This window comes from Cyprinodon variegatus, unplaced genomic scaffold, assembly GCF_000732505.1.
Source record: "Cyprinodon variegatus isolate N-32 unplaced genomic scaffold, C_variegatus-1.0 Scaffold48, whole genome shotgun sequence".
NCBI classification, from domain to species: domain Eukaryota; kingdom Metazoa; phylum Chordata; class Actinopteri; order Cyprinodontiformes; family Cyprinodontidae; genus Cyprinodon; species Cyprinodon variegatus.
Genome location: NW_015150501.1, coordinates 1246994 through 1263173, shown reverse-complemented (window position 1 = coordinate 1263173; position 16180 = coordinate 1246994). Strand labels below are relative to the sequence as shown.

The window sequence follows — 16180 nt, the reverse complement described above, 5'->3', positions numbered from 1 at the left end:
AGGGGTGGAGATTCTGTCTGTAGATGCTCTGTCCATGCCCCGCCCACAAACAAAGAGTATGGTATTGATCAGGATGGCTGTTATCCTAGAAGGAAGCCTATTCTAAAGATGAAGCAGATGGTGTCAGCTGGAGTGGTGGCTATTAGCAAAGGAGTACAAAAAGAATTGTGTCTTGCCTACAGTCAAGCGTGGTGGTTAGAGTGCTATGCTTCAGGCTGCACAGTGCTTCTGTCTGTGGGGAGCTACAGTTCATCACGGGAACAAGAATTATCAACATGTATTGTGAGAATGTTGTTCAGAAACTGCAGCAGGAAAGGATTTTAACTCAATGTTCCAGAACAAAAAAGGACAGGAACATTGTGTCCTGCTAAGGAAACTAGAGGAAAATCATGTCCCTATACTTAAACCCAATTCAGGCCCCTGTGAGGGATCCAAAAACACTAGGTAGAGGAGCAGCCAGCGAAGCTCTGATGAACTCTACGTCCAAGGGATCAGTGACGGATGCTAAAAAAGGAGAGGCTGAATAGTGTTAATTAAATCCAAACATCACGTATTGCATTATTAAATGTTGAAACACATAAAGCACACTGAAATATTAAATTCCAGAAACCCTAGCAAGAGTTCGACTCAAGATGACTGCTCTGACTGAATGATCACTTTTCCCTTTTGACTCATGAGGAAAACCTCCTCACTATCTGGTCACCTTCTGTCAAAAATCTTCAAGTATGTTTACCAATCAGCATCGAGCAGCCAGCTTCACGACCCGCCCCTGCTCCAAAGACCCCCTTAGAGGCTGAGCCTCAATGGAAATTATGTATTTTGGCTTCTTATCCAATCAGGGCTCTACTTCCCTGCTGCTAACTTAATAGGCCGAGGCTTAAACCCGATCAAGGATTTCTTATAGAGAGTGAGAGGCAGCGTCCTGCTGCTCCAGAGCAGAATAAACAGCTGATTAATGTCCAACATACTCATGAAATTAGATGCATTTTAGCACATATGTAATGCAATTTAATGACTACATTTAAGAAGTTTGACAATGCATATTTTATGAAATTTACAGAGAAGCTTTAGCCTCCCAACTTTTCAACGAGAAACAACCTCTGCAAGAAACTAATGGCAGTGCTTGTGACACAAAAAAATTACGACACAGGCTTAAAAAGTGGAAATTTTTACTCACATTTGTTGCCAGTGCTTCAAGTATTTATGGCTGTCTGTTATTAGTTTTGTGCGATACAATAAATATGTCTTTAGCATACAGCTCCCTGGCCGTTTCCCATTGATTAAACTGCTACATAACTTTCATGCATCAACACACTGACTAGACACACAAAACAGTGTGCAATCAGCTGGCTGTGTCGTGTGTACTGATGTGTGATATTGTGATTTTATCTGCCTGGTAAGGGAGTCCTGGTTGAGCTGCAAGGATAAAAAAAGTGAATCATCTGGATATCCACCAGATTTATTGATTGGAAATTAAAGAAAATAAACATAGGTTGAATCAAAACTTTAATGTGTTTATTTACAGCAAAAACAGAAGGGGATATCACTTTTACATACTAGACTAACACACATTGCAAATGAAAAAAACGAAGCGGATGAGCATGGAGGAGTTGGAGCTTCTTAAACTCTGATGTTTGAACTTCGATGCTTCAGGTTTTAGAAACAGAAACAAGCAAGACTGCGTCAGGGCTGGGTAAAGAGGGATAAAGATGGAGGTTTTAAAAAAAAAAAAACATGAAGACAGCACAGGATGTTTAGAAAGATCATTGCCTATACAGTATTTGCTGAAAAAGCTCAAAGTGCTGACAGCGTTACATTTGATTATATTTTTCATTTAGATGCTCATTCACATTCAAAGCACATTCACTCTCTGTTCTCCTCTCTTTATCTCCATCTCCCCTCCCTCCTTCTCTCTATCTCTCCTTCCTCCCTCTTTCATGTCAGTCCTTAAGCAGAGGTTGAAGCGACAGAGCTGACGGCTTCTCTCTCCGGCGTCCTTGCTGCGGCTTTGGTGCAGCTGTTTGGCTGTGATAAAGAGAGTAAAGAGAAGTTTTCACACTAATTACGGCACAATAATGAAGCGCTCGGTAAAAGGAAAGGAGAAAAGCGAAGGTCATTTAGTATAAAATAAGAAGTCTATTAGAAAAGCAGAAGGAGATTAATGGAGACAGGGGTAGGGGGATGTATTCAAAGATAGACATTTACCGAACACACTGGCAGTACTCCTTGGGATTCTGTGAGAGTTGGGCCTTCTTCATCCTTAGAAATTTTCTCTATACAAATTAGAAAAAATAGAGATTTATCTTTTATTGCCTTTATTTCACCTGCCTGAAAAAAAAAGAAAGTGTTGAACTGATTCTGGATGTTTACCTTTCTTCTCTTGTTCCTCTTGTACATGACGACCACCACGATGATCAGGATGATAACAACAAGGCTTCCAGCTCCAATTGCGACCCAAACCCACCATATGAGGCCCAGCAGATGAGGCTGGTCTCCAGGCTCATCACAGCCCACGCCTGGTCAAACAAAGACGTCAGACTACAGTTTGAATTTAAAAAATAGAAAGGGTTGAATAAGTAATAAGCAAAGCCCTTACAACTTGAATCCCCCCCATTCTTTGAATCTGGGGAATTTTGATTTCCATTTGCTGCAGGAGTTGTAGGTCTAGGTACTAGAAACAAATATAACACAACATTATTTTCTTTATTGGATAGAGATTTATTTTGATGTGAAGAAAATGTTAAATCCAGCTTAATAATTTAAAGGTGGCATCCTACCGTTAACGTTAATGGTTACATTTTTCTCAAAAGTCTTCCCATTTAAAGACACTTTGCACTGCCAGGTCCCTTTATCTGATAAAGCAACAGATTTTAGAACAACTTTTCCATTGGGGTGGACCAAACCATCGGGTTTACGCCATTGGACACTAGCAGTGGTCCCAGGGTCCTCCTTAACCAGACACTCCAAGGTAGCTCTTGTGCCAAACAGGAGAGTGCCAGAGGGATCGACCGAAACTGGTACAGAGATAAGAAAAAATAAAGGAGATACAGTGAGAATTAAATAAGAAAAACAGAGAAGCTGTTGATACACCATTTCCTTTTTGGTCCATATATAAATAAATGTTAAAAAAACACATTTAACAATAATAATAATGGAACTTTATTGATCTCAGTCTGGGGAAATTCACCTCTGCATTTAACCCATCCCCTTGGGGAGCAGTGGGCTGCCAGTGTGCGGTGTCCGGGGAGCAGTGTGGGGTTAAGGGTCTTTCTCAGGGACCCAGAGTAGAGGCTGTGGGGATCGAACCGGGTACTTGCAACCTTCTCAGACCAAAAGCGTACTGCTCTAACCGTTAATATTAATATTATTCTGGATGAGATGATATATGGTGCATCTAGAAGTGCCTGTAGATTGAGTGTGATTCTTAAAACGCCACGCCAAATGCAGAATTAACTATTGCATCACCATCTAGGGATAAAAGTCACATTCTGCTAATACATCTCTTAAATGTATAACTATATTTAATTAGATCATATTATAAGATAACACTGGATTTTTAACCTGAGCAGTCAGGCACATTTTTACTGCAACTTGTTTGAAGTTTCTATAGTTACAACACTTTTTTTTTTTTTTTTTTTTTACTGTTGTCAGGATTGTTTTTTTTTTCTTTTCATGAAACTCTACTTGGGTGGCAAAAGATGAGACTTATTTGAAAAAAAGTTTTTTTTGTGTTCATGCTTTTTCTCTATCGATTTAAAATTACCACATGTGTGATTGGGTCTGAATAGACCAAAGGTGGGCAGAATTTTGTTCATTTTGGCCCAATAGTTTTAGGAAATTATATAATGTGAACATTAACAGTGACTTTATGATTTTAGAATAATGCAACTTATACCAAAATTACAATCAATTAATAACATTGCATAGGTGACAGCAGCATTAAAATGCTATAATGTCCAAAGATTGTAATTATTTCCCTTGTTAAGTTAACGTGGTTAAAAAACAAGTTTGACATTGTGATATTCACCTTTGACATCCTGTTGATTTGTAATTGTAATCTTTTCAATATATTAATGTATGAATAACCTTTTGCACGTCTACCAGCTGTTGGTTCATTAATTTTCTGGATATATGCTTACCTGACACTACAATCAGAGAGTGTTGAGAACGTTGGCCATCCACTTCACAACGGAACTGTCCAGCATCGATTTCCTCTACAGAGTTGATATCCAGGTCTCCATTTTTTAACTTTGACCTGTTTGCAAGATCATTTTTTCCTAATATAGAAAAAATATAGAATAATTATCTCTTTCATAAAAGATTACAGATTCAACAATGTGTTTCAGAGCACTTTGATATGACTAACCTTTAGTAGGCATTTTAACCTGTCTCCATATCAGTTCATTCCCCTTAAACCACTCCAGTCTTTTGGGATGTTTGGGGATTATGATACCACACTCTAAGGTAACCTTCGTCTTAACTTCTGCAAAGAAAACTTTTCCTGCAGCAGAGAGCGCTCCCAGCACTGAGGAGAAGAGTGGATGGTTAAAAAAGGACAAGAGTTTATCAAACATGAACACTTTAAGCTTCAGAAGAAATGTATAATGCTGTATATCCTCCTGAGACTCCAAAACATATCAACCAATTCCTTTTTTTATAATGATAATGATTTCCTATATATTTAGTCCAAAATGAACACCTTGCCATTCATTGTTGTTAACATATATTTTTATTTTCATTTTATAGATTGTAAACTGCAATGGACAACTGAATTTTTAAAAAGAAATTACTTTTTTTTATATTTTAGAACAACCTTAACCAAAGATGATAATCCTGGAAGCGTGTTTTTTTGATAATGCAGAGAAATATCTTGCATTTTTTTCCAAGTATTTTTTATCTTTTAAAATAAATCTTCTGCTTTACTGTCATCTACATTTCTGAAAGTTTAAGTAAACTTTAGCACAGCATAGTCGATTTAAATTCTATTAGACATCTTTTGCAATCAACAAAACTGTGGCTAGGGGAAAGCCCAAGCAGGTTTTAGCTTATAAAACCACTAGCCACAGTGGCTGGTGAGCAAAAAAAAAAGTCCAGCCCTGCTTGGGAGGGTGAGACAACCTTGCCTAACATCTTTAAGCAATTATTTGACTCTCCAAAGAATGTCAAACTTCTTTTTCTTTTCGGTTAAATCCAAATCTGTGACAATTTGAGTTTTTCAGCCTGTTCAATCTATTCTTTGTCGTTTTCACTTCTATTATTTTAGCTTGTATTTTAGCTCAGAACATTTTGACCTTGGGTTAGCCAAGACTTGCTATGTGATTTTCCAGGAAAATCTTGATTTCCTTTCTAATAGTATTAAGTGACACTCCTGATGTTTGTAGCAGTCTCTGGTTTGTAAAAGTTAAAAAATTTTAGATTTATTTTCATCAATATACAGTCAATAGTATTGAAATGGATTCCGAATTCAGGCTTTAGGATAATCTTGATAAACAGGAAGCTAAGAAAACAGGTTTCATTTTATGTTTATAGAAAAAATAATAATTGAACTTCATTGATCTCACATTGGAGAAATGAACCTCTGCATTTGACCTATCCCCTTGGGGAGCAGTAGGCTGCCATCGTGGGGCACACGGGGAGCAACCGGGGGTTAAGGGTCTTGCTCAGGGACCCAGAATGGCAGTCTGTGGGAGTGGGGACAGACCCAGGGCCGCAGGATTGCAAGCTCTATGCCCTAAACTCTTTGGGATAACCTCTAACATCGCCACTCCTCCAATAAACACAAAATCATTGGTATGAGTGACTGTTGATTTCAACACATCTATTTAGAGATGAAGAAATCATACAGATAGGACCTGACCCACAGAATGTATCAAAGTTCCTGCTTCCTCTCAAAGTATGTCCCTTCATCCTATTCTACACTTACATCCTCTTCTGCTTTATCATCTTCATCGACCAAACTATAACCCGGGTGTAAATCCCAGTGATTTCCTGTTACATATATAGAAAATGGAGCAAGATCCCAGTGATCAAATCTGTGTATTTTTTTTTACTTCCATCCCCTCATTACTACACAGCCAATTGCTGTTGAGTATCAGGGTCACATGTACCACAGGTATACTAGTTGGAGTGGGGAAGTATGAAAGATTAGGAGATGTTGGGAGAAGCAGAGATGCAGGAGCTAAATACTTAGCTGAGATGAGATGGAAAAACACCTGTTTGTGTAAGATACAAACTACAGCATTGGCCAGGTGTTGATGGCGAGCCCCAGCCTTGGGGTGAATGAACTCAAGGGATGTAGGTTCATTAATTGTGGAATTCATTAATTTTGTTGTTTCTCTTTATTGTTTTTTTTTTTTTTCCTCTCTTTTGCGAGTTTTATATGGCCATTTGAATGTTTCACTGATGTAAATATGTATTTAATTGTCCTTACTATAAATACAAGGCACTCGCAACTGCAAAGTTCTAATCTCTGTCTGCTGTTTCATGAGTCGTACCTATATTCTGAGAACTAGCCTATTGACCTTATTGGTTATGATCCATTTGCACTGATTTAAAATATAGTATACTGTTATTTTTACAGCTATGCTACAAAACACCGATACTCTTCCTCATATTTCTGTCCATCTGACAGTAAAAAATCTCCACCCACTATCATGAACACAATCCTTTCTGTTTCACTTCTGTTTCGTACAGCGAAGTGAAGTTATGAAAAACACTAAAATTGACCTGATGGCTATTTCTTTAAAAGTGAAATCAAACTGTTTTCAGAACGTATTATTTTAATTAATATATCTATTTACCATGGTACAAATAGCAAATAAACTGTGGCTGCAACCATTTTAATTGGGCAAAAACTGGGCTTTGAACATGTAAATCTATCACATGATGCATAATTGGAAAGGCCAGGATATCCTCTGAAAAGTTCAGTAGGGCTTGATAAGACAAAGCTAAACAGGAAAAGATGGACACAAATAAACATTCAGAGTCTCAGGAAGATATTTGTCAAAGTAAATTTACTCACCCAGACCAAACAAGATGACCGTCTTCATTCTATAGGCTGGTTGTCTTAACACAGAAAAAAATGCAGTATTTCAGAGTGTTAAAGTAAACACCTGTTTTCAAATTTTCAACACAATGCGTGTTTGAATGCCCTTTCCAGATATGATTCCTAACTACCAAGCTCCTTTCTAAGTATTTCTGTTCCTTTTTTTCCTGCAATAGATCATATGACATCATTCCCTACTAAGCAGAATATTTCAGCTACATGGTCTAAAAAAAAAAAAAAAAAAAAATTTTAAAAAGTAGCGTTGCAGAAGTTTTGTTGAAACACAGTGGGATAATCACAATAAAAGAAAAAAGATCAACCTATATAAATACACTTTGCCTTAAAATAAATTCACCTCAAATCAACTCAGTTTATTTCTATAGCACCAATTCACAACACGTCATCTGAAGGCACTTCACAAAGGCAATTCCACCAGATCATACAGTCAAATTGATTCAAAGTTTTCTATCTAAGGAAAACCTGTTGATTGCATCGACTCATTGACTAGTAATCCCTCTCATTCAAGTGGCCCTAATTAGTATGAGGGATTTATTCGGGTCAATGAATCAACTGGTTTTCTTAGATATAAAACTTTGAATCAATTTGACCGTATGATCTGGTGGACTGTAAAGTGCCTTGAAATGAGATGTGTTGTGAATTGGAGCTATATAAACTGAATTAAATTAATTACACCCTGCTCTAATCTACCAGACCTACTTTAACAATGTTCTTTCAACTTTTCTTTAAAAAACTTGTGATATTAATATTCTTTATAGGAATGTGACTGTATTCCTTAAGTCACAGTGTAATATTGCCATTGTTCTTTAGTACTTCATCTACTAACAGTGCAGTGAAGGGCTCTTGTACAGCTACACAAAATGTCTTCCTCTGTAAACGCTTCCTGTTAACAGAGATTGCATTGCATTTAATGCCATCCCATCTGATCTGTTCTTGCTTAAAAATGCTGACCTTCCCTGTCTGCAGTCTGAGACCTGATCCCAGATTGTTGGTAGGCTCTGTTTCTCAACTATACGGGATAATTTACAGAATTTCAAAGGAGTGGAGATGCATTTAAAACATGCTTCCGGCACGGAAACGCCATCAACTCCAAGTATGTTTTAAACAATTTTACTATAAACAAAATGCATTAAAACTCTCAGTTTTTACCCCTGCTCTAAGCTTAGTTCTTCAATATTTCATAACTCGAAGGCCTTCAGAGACTATTTTTGGGCATGGGGACATACTTTTTGGAGATTGAAAGCATAAAAAAAAAATTTATCATCTTCACTTTGCATAAAATTATTATTTGATCAGTTGGAGTTAAAAACGAACAATCATCAATTATTTAGGGATTTAGCAAAAACTAAATGGACGAGTAAAGCAGAAGCCCTCAAAACATTTAAGCGCATTTTATACTGACCAATAACAAAATTAAGAAACTCCTGAACATAAAAAGGGATCATTTCCATTTATCTTCAAAAGCGCAACTGAATAAAACAGTATGAACACAAAAATATTCAGTTTAGTATTTTTTTTAAAGCAGGAAAATAAAAAAATTCTCATCACATCTCACCTTAATTCAAAGTTTGGCGTTTCGTCTTTAATGCAGTTGTTCAGGGTAAGAACCTCTTTATCCTCCCAGAAATTCAGCTCATCGAAACAAATGTGCAATGATGCAAAGAGCGTATAAGGCGGAAGAGCTCTGAAAAGAAAGCCACACTTGGAAAGTTGTAGGCCAATCTAAACCTCCACCTCTTGTGGGTTTGCTACTTACGCCTGTTTTTTCTTGCAATCGAGGCCTGGCATCTTTTTTTTTAAACAGTTCTCAAGGAACTCAGAAAAAAACTATGCTTTGTTTCTCACTTTAATATGTTTCTATATTTATTTGGTGATAAAAAGGGCTGTAAAACAGGAAAAAAGTAAAGTAAAATGACATTTTTGTTACTGAAAAAAAGTAAAAATGAACCAAGGTCGAGGTTGACAGAAATCTTTATTTTCCACAGCAGAAATAACAAAGCTTTTGTTTTCAAAATAAGAACACCCTCACCTAATGCTTAAGGAAAATATGTTGATTTGGTGTTTTACTGTTTTTTTTTCTTGTGTTTTTATCATTTAATAAATGGGTAGAGGAGGCCGACTAACTAAATTGGTGCAATTTTCCAGTCAAACAAGAAATTGGGTCTGAAAGCGACATATTTAATTGTTTACGGGCAGTGACTACTGAAGGCAGTGGAAATCAATAGTCGGGACAGATTAGCATTTGCGTAAACTTGTCAATCATGAGCTCAGCAGTCCGAGTCAGTCACACGCTTGAGGAGTTTGTTCCGTCAAGCTTGTTTTCTGAAAGATATGAATATTTTGTATGAGTAAATCCCGGAATAAATGCTTTAACAGGTCTCGATTAGTTCTTGCATTGACTCAAAGTTACTCTGGTAAAAACCGGAGTCTATGTTCAAAACACGCCTGGGTTTTGTTATCAGTGGATACAGAAAAACAGCAACACCCTCTCCGAATAACACTTATCTGTACATTTGCACCAATTTATTTAACTGTGTTTATAAGCAATCTGAGACTTCTTTATTTACATGTTTGTCAGTTGTGAAGTGTGCCAAAGCATTTGTAAGAGCTTGCTGTTGTGTGTGGTTGCAGTCTTCTACTCCTGAAGTGAAACACTTGTTAGCCTCAGTCGGCCACTCGACGGTAGAAATAAAGGTAGCCCAGGTCTTTGGGAGGTTTCTCTGAAGCACAAACTTTCTGATCGTTGAAGATGACCCATCTGTTAAAGAAAAAAGTTCGACACGCTTTCAAATTAGCTTATCACCAAACAAATCATTAAGAAAAATTAAACATCAGCAAATGTTTATTGAAGTAAATAGAACAACAAATGTTAACAGTTTAAGTATATGTGAGCGGTGCTCATTTTGAAAACAAAATATTTTCACATTCTTTCAGGAGGAAGAGATGGTGTGAGATTCTGTGAAATATGGCGCCCCCTACTGGGCAAACATAACATTTACAGGACTGACAAACCTAACTAGTGCTGTTTACTCGGCTACAATGATAAGATTAAATATTAATGAAACAGAAAGTTTAGCACTGATGCATAAAAAAGTATTATGCTACACAGAAAGATTTTAAGTGTGTATAGTTGTTGAAATTACTTAGGCTTACGGTTACTAGAAACAAGGAAAAAATTAACAAATAATAAAGGATATCAGCCCAATGAAAGAATTGTATCCGTCCTGTACAGCTTTTGCATTTAGAACAAGTTCGACACAATCAGGAAGTGAAACAAAATTTAATGGATATTTTTAACTTTTAAAAAAATGAAAAATTGGGTGTGCAAAATGATTCAGACCTTTTGAGTAATTACTTTGCAGCAGCACCTTTTGCTGTAATTACAGCTGCAGGTCGCTTGGGATACGTCTCCATCAGTTTGCACATCAAAAGACTGAATTTTTTGCCCATTCTTCCTTGGAAAACAGCCTGAGCTCAGTGAGGTTGGATGTAAAAAAGTTTAAACAGCAGCTTTCAGTTCTTTCTACAGATTCTTGATTAGATTCAGGTCTGGACTTTGACCTGGCCATTCTAACCTGGATGTTAGATTGGACGAGGAGCTGGTTATTAATGATGAACTGCATATTATCAGCGATAACAAACCTACTAGTTTTATTTTCTATAATGTTGTTTTCACAAACACCAATGTTCTCTCTGTAAAATAAGTTTGTGTAATGCTGCAAATGTGAGGACGGATAAGGATGTAGATGTATATGATGTTTGTTAGGTGAAACAGTAGTCCTCAATATAATTTTCTGAATGTGAAAGTTGCACATTCAGAAAATGTGGAACTTTACACATGCAGATGTTGTGTGAAAATGATCACATGATCATTTTCACATGATGCAGATCATTCTTTAATAAGATCCTCACATTTTAAAACCTAATCTGTCTAACAGACCCAGAGGTTGTCTTTGTGAAACAGAAAACTCAGCTTCCCTTATTCCAGGTTTAGAAAACTTATCTAAAAACTGCTTTTTAAAAAGGACCTGGGTCTTTTGCAGACTCCAACAGCATTCCTTCCAGAATGGTCCTTTATTTGGCTCCATTCATCTTCAGATCAATTGTAACCATCTTCCCTGTCCCACCGGATGAAAAGCAGACCCACACCGAAGATGATGCTGCTACCACCATGTTTGACAGTGGGAATGGTGTGTTCAGGGTTATAAGCTGTATTGTTTTTACGCCAAACATAACATTCTGCTGGTTGCCAAAAAGTTTAATTTCGGTTTCACCTAACCAAAGCAACTTCTTCCACATGTTTGCCGTTTCTCCAAGGGGGCTTGTTACAATCTTAAACAAGACATTTTAAAGATATCTTTCATAAACGGCCTTTTTCCGTAAAGCCCAGATTTATGCAGTATACGACTGATTGTTGTCCAATGGACAGTCTCCCACCTCAGCTGTAGATCTCTGCAGTTCATCCAGAGGGTTCACTGTGCTTTTTGCTGCATCTCTGTCATTTTTCTCCTGGTTTGAGCTGAAGGTTTAGAGGGAGGGCTGGGTCTTTGTAGATTTGCAGTGGTCTGATACTCCTATTTCAATATTATCGCTTGCAGAGAGCTACTTGGGATGTTTAAAGCTTGGGAAAACTTTTTGTATTCAAATCCTTCCTGTGTTCCTTGTTCTTCATGATGTTCTCTTATGTTTTAAACAGACCTGTGTGTGATTACACACAGGTAGAATCTATCTATCATCAGTCATTTAGATCAACACTGGATCATTCAGAGATCCTCATTGTATTTCTTTAGAGACTTTGCTGCACTGAAAGTAATTCATTTTGCACACCTCATTCCTCTGTATAACCAATGGGCTTTTTGTTTTACTACTGGGCACCAAACCTTTAGAGCTAGACACAGAAAACAAACTTACTGTTGGTCTTTCTTGATGTGACAGACATAGTGGCCACACATAGTGCTTGTCCCCATGTGACTGATGAAGGCAAACAACTCGTACTCTAAACAGGAAGAAACAGATATTAAGCTGTTAGAATTAAATAGATAGCTTAATGCGGCAGCCCTTGAAATCATGGCTTATTCTGACAGCCTCCCTCTCATACACTTACTTCCTGGTCCGTCTCTAACTCGGGGTCCTGGTGGAGGATCCCTACCCCCCTCGCTCTCTGCAGCTGAGCGACCACCTTCAGACACGTCCATGGATTCCAGGTCATCTAGGTGAGAGAAGATCCAGTCTACTGCACGGTCCAGGACATTACTCTGTAAAAGAAGAGGAATCCGATGTGTGAGAAAAGATTTGGATCATAAACACCAACTGTTGATTTTCTGATAAGTAAATATCGAGATAGATTTTTTAAAAGCCCACATTTCTGCAAAAACTTCATACACATTTGTTAGTCTAACCTGCAGACCATTGACTGCCTGAGGATAAAAGACAATCCTTTTGGTTTGGCTTGCCTAAACCATTTTTCCCCTTTAACATTTTTTTTCAAATTCCAGAAAATGATACAATAAAAATTTGTATATTTCCAGAATCATTCCTTTTTAGGATTATTATTTATTATTTTGTAATTTTCTATTAATTTTACTGGTAGCTGATACTTTTCTGTCTTTAAAGGAAGGGTATGTAAACTTTTAAGCTCACTAATCAGCCCTGGTCAATTATTAGACTTAAGTCATCAACCAACTCACTTCTTCTTCTAAGCAATAACATTCCTTTAAAATTATGGACATATATTTTTATACATAAATATACATAAATATACATGACCTTGTAACAACATCTTCTAATTTATTCCAATCTTCTACCTTAGACAGAAAACTTACACCATCTCTTTACTTTTAAGGATTTTAGTCCTTAGGTAGGAATAAAAATAGAAATTTCAAAATCACCAGGTCAGACGAGGGATAAAACATTTTGTTCTCATTTATGACTTCAATGCAAAATTAAGGATAATTAAAACTAGTCAGGAATGTTGGGCTGGGAAAATGAGTGAAACAGCAGCAAATCAAAATATACATAGAAAGCTCAATAAACAAGAAATTACAGAAATTTACAAGAAAGTGAAAACTAAAAGTTTGGTTAATGTCCTGTTTTTGTTAAATGGACAGTGTGATTCTCACCGTTGCTCTGAGTGCTTTGGTTGCCTGATCTCGACTGAAGCCCATGGAGACAATAGTTGCAAGGTGCTCCTCCGAGAGGCTCTCTGTGGGAGTGGTTCCGGGTCCAGAACTACTGCCAGGCAGCACCAAGGGCGCCGAAAAGTCTGTAGCCAAAAAGGAGACAGAAACATGAACATAGACGAATTAAAGTGCCCACTTGAAATGATGCCTTGTAATTGTTAAGGTTCTGCACACCAGGATCATCCATGTGGCTCATGATCCAATTCATGGCAGAATCAATTCCAGTGTTCCCGGTGTAGTAGACTGCTTTCCTGCAGGCTTCCAGTGGAAATCCCATTTCACACAACTGGGACACAGTGGAGTCATCGAGGACGGGAGCTGGGATAAAGTTGAAAATAAACAGTTGAATTACTTGGATGTATTTTTACAAAAAAAACAATTTTCTAGCTTAAAAATTATGTCAAAAATAAAGACAACAATGAGAAAATGGTAAAATAAAGAAAAACTCTGAACTTAAGAAATGTCTCCTTTAATCTGAAAAACTGAAATCATTTAAATTATGAAAAGGCAAACTAAAAAGGCAACGGACGGACTCATGGAAACGGAAAAGGTAGAAAAAGGAAAAGAAGGAAAACAAGTGAGGACATAAAGTGGCAGGAGGAGAAGGAACAGAGCAGAAATGACAGACAGACTGACACAGCAGTGGGGAGTAGAGTGAGTCGTCGTCCTCGTTGCCATGCGAACCCAGGATACCTTTGACCTCCACATCTGGGGTCATGAGTGGGGGTGGGGCCACCTCTGGCAGAAGCTCCTCCCCCGGCTGCTGGCCAGTTGCACGCAGCCCACTGAGGTCCAGGGTGTCAGGAACGTCGATGCTCACATCTGTACAAAGAAATTCAAGAACAGTTTAAAACATTTCCAATTAGTTTCACAGTTGAATTTTCCTCAAAATGTTATCAGTTAACACAGAAAGGGGTAATGAAGCATTACAATCAATTTGAGTTATCAAAAAGGGGAAAAGACAGTTTAAATTATTGGTGCAGCAACAAATCCTCCTCTATCCTCTTTCAAAAAATCTGTTAAATGGAGATCAGACAGACAGTTTCAAGACACAAACACATCCAAAAAAAACAATCAATCTGTCCAATGCAACAGTGCTTTGCTAAGGTCTCCAAACTTTTTTGTAAAGACTAGTGTTTGATACCAATCTTCAGTTTTTCCCCAGATTCTCAGTTGTATGCAGGACTGGACTTTGACTGGGCCATTTAGACTGTATCGTGCTTTGATCCAAATTATACCCTTGTAGCTCTGGCTGCAGGTTCTGGGTTGCGGTCCTGCTGAAAGATGAATCTCCAACCCAATCTTATATATTTTTCTCCCACTGAACAGGTTTCCTTTACTGTATTTAGCTTTATTATCTTCCTCATCAAATCAGATCAGGTTGTTGAAATGAATAAAAATAGAAAACCACAGATTTAAAAAAGGCTTCTAATGAATGGCATAAAAATATGTATTATTAATATTATTGTAAAACTCAGCTTTTTCATTCTGAACAAGTAACATACTTTCTCAACAGAATTACAGATGCTAGTTAAATAGGTGTGCAAATAAAATAAACCAAATATAACATAACTTGACAATATCTTAAGGTGGTCTGAAGTATTTTTCTTTTAGTGTGTAAATAATCCTGAACATTAAAGAAAAATGGCAAAACTATACAAACAAATCTTGTCTTTACTATCAATACCACGCCACAGTAGTAATGTGTCCAGATGCAGCACTTTAGTGTCTATGCTTCTCAGAGAATTCATATTTTTTTCCAACCCCAGCTAAACAGGACTTTATCTAGAGGAACCAGAGAAAAGATGGCCACACATTAATACTAAGATTTGGCATGTATAATGTTTGTAACCGTGTTCCCCTTGAGCACTATTTGAAAAAACACTAAAATGAAAAAAGAATGTATCAATACTTTCAAATAGTACTGCATGATAAATTAGGAGCATAATGCTATTTCTTTTAATTACAGAAATAAAGATATTTATTGTTATACATCCCAGATGTGACATAAGACAAAAAAAGTTATCAAATAAATAAAAATATGGAAAATCCTATTTACTCAAGAACCAAAAATCGTATCATGGTAAGGAGCTATGTATAAAACAGATGTTTTTACTGCATATATGATTCATCAATAAGTTCCTATGACGTCTGTTTAGTATCACTTTGGTTTCAATTGACTCTGCATTTTCTGTCAGTACCAAAGACAGAAATCATACTTTGGTGAACTATAATGTTATTGTGACTGTAAAAAGAAACGGAAAATAGGCAAAACATCCACTTCCAAGTAAATAACTTTTCAGTGAGAGAAACTGGAACACGTAGGAGTTGCTCGGAAATTTAAAGCCTTCGCCACAGTTTATAATGATGTTTCTTATTCTGCCTCACAGTTTCCAAAATAATTACAACATAGATACTTGAACTGAAAAGATAAGAATTTAATCTGGCAAACACAAACAGTATCTCTGCTCACCCAGTTTCTTAGGCACCCAGTCAAGGCCGAAGGTGAACTTCTTAATCTGAATAACCAGGTGGTCAGGGAAAGAGGCAAAGCGGGTTGTTCTGAAATAACACAGATAAAGACATTTACATCCTATTGTAGTGCATCAGTGGCAGGTTATGGAAGTATATTTGCTTCATACTTTGTAGCAGAGGTTTTGGCTTGCACTGCTGAGCTCCAGAAGTCTGTGAGCATCTCTGGTTCGCTGAGAGCTGCCATACATGCTGAGAAGGGGATTTGTGCTCGCACAGTCGGTGCTGATGAATCCCCCTCCTCACGGCGGCGCTCTGCCTCCTGGAGCTCTTCTGGGGGTCAGAAAAGTAAAAGCCAATTAAAACCCTGCCACTTAATGTGATAAGATTTTAGAGCTATTTTTTACTTTAAAGGTTTAAAATCTGACCTTACATATGAATTTGATAAGTGCACCTAAAACTGAAG

The 16180-nt window shown here is 37.2% G+C and overlaps 2 protein-coding genes across 3 annotated transcripts in view; both read right to left on the bottom strand.

The window, feature by feature from the left end:
* Window positions 1-1515: 1515 nt before the first annotated feature.
* Window positions 1516-8772, bottom strand: LOC107082159. The gene is made up of 9 exons (XM_015370688.1): window positions 8619-8772; window positions 7022-7065; window positions 4367-4525; window positions 4140-4277; window positions 2778-3014; window positions 2597-2671; window positions 2371-2516; window positions 2206-2273; window positions 1516-2025 (listed from the first exon to the last, which is right to left on the bottom strand). The coding sequence occupies exons 2-9, from the start codon at window positions 7047-7049 to the stop codon at window positions 1941-1943; spliced, it is 936 nt and encodes a 311-aa protein (XP_015226174.1). The 5' UTR covers window positions 7050-7065; window positions 8619-8772; the 3' UTR covers window positions 1516-1940.
* Window positions 8773-9016: 244 nt separating this feature from the next.
* usp5 (ubiquitin specific peptidase 5 (isopeptidase T)) overlaps window positions 9017-16180 on the bottom strand; it is a 17253-nt gene continuing 10089 nt past the window's right edge. The window contains exons 13-20 of one of the 2 annotated variants that reach the window (XM_015370831.1): window positions 15885-16047; window positions 15716-15804; window positions 13879-14064; window positions 13417-13560; window positions 13183-13325; window positions 12168-12318; window positions 11975-12059; window positions 9017-9821 (exon numbers count right to left, since the gene is read on the bottom strand). In XM_015370831.1, the coding sequence (XP_015226317.1) occupies window positions 9728-9821; window positions 11975-12059; window positions 12168-12318; window positions 13183-13325; window positions 13417-13560; window positions 13879-14064; window positions 15716-15804; window positions 15885-16047 (1055 nt within the window). In that variant the 3' untranslated portion in view covers window positions 9017-9727. The remainder of the gene's footprint in view (window positions 9822-11974; window positions 12060-12167; window positions 12319-13182; window positions 13326-13416; window positions 13561-13878; window positions 14065-15715; window positions 15805-15884; window positions 16048-16180) is intronic. The other variant, XM_015370832.1, reaches the window with a different exon arrangement.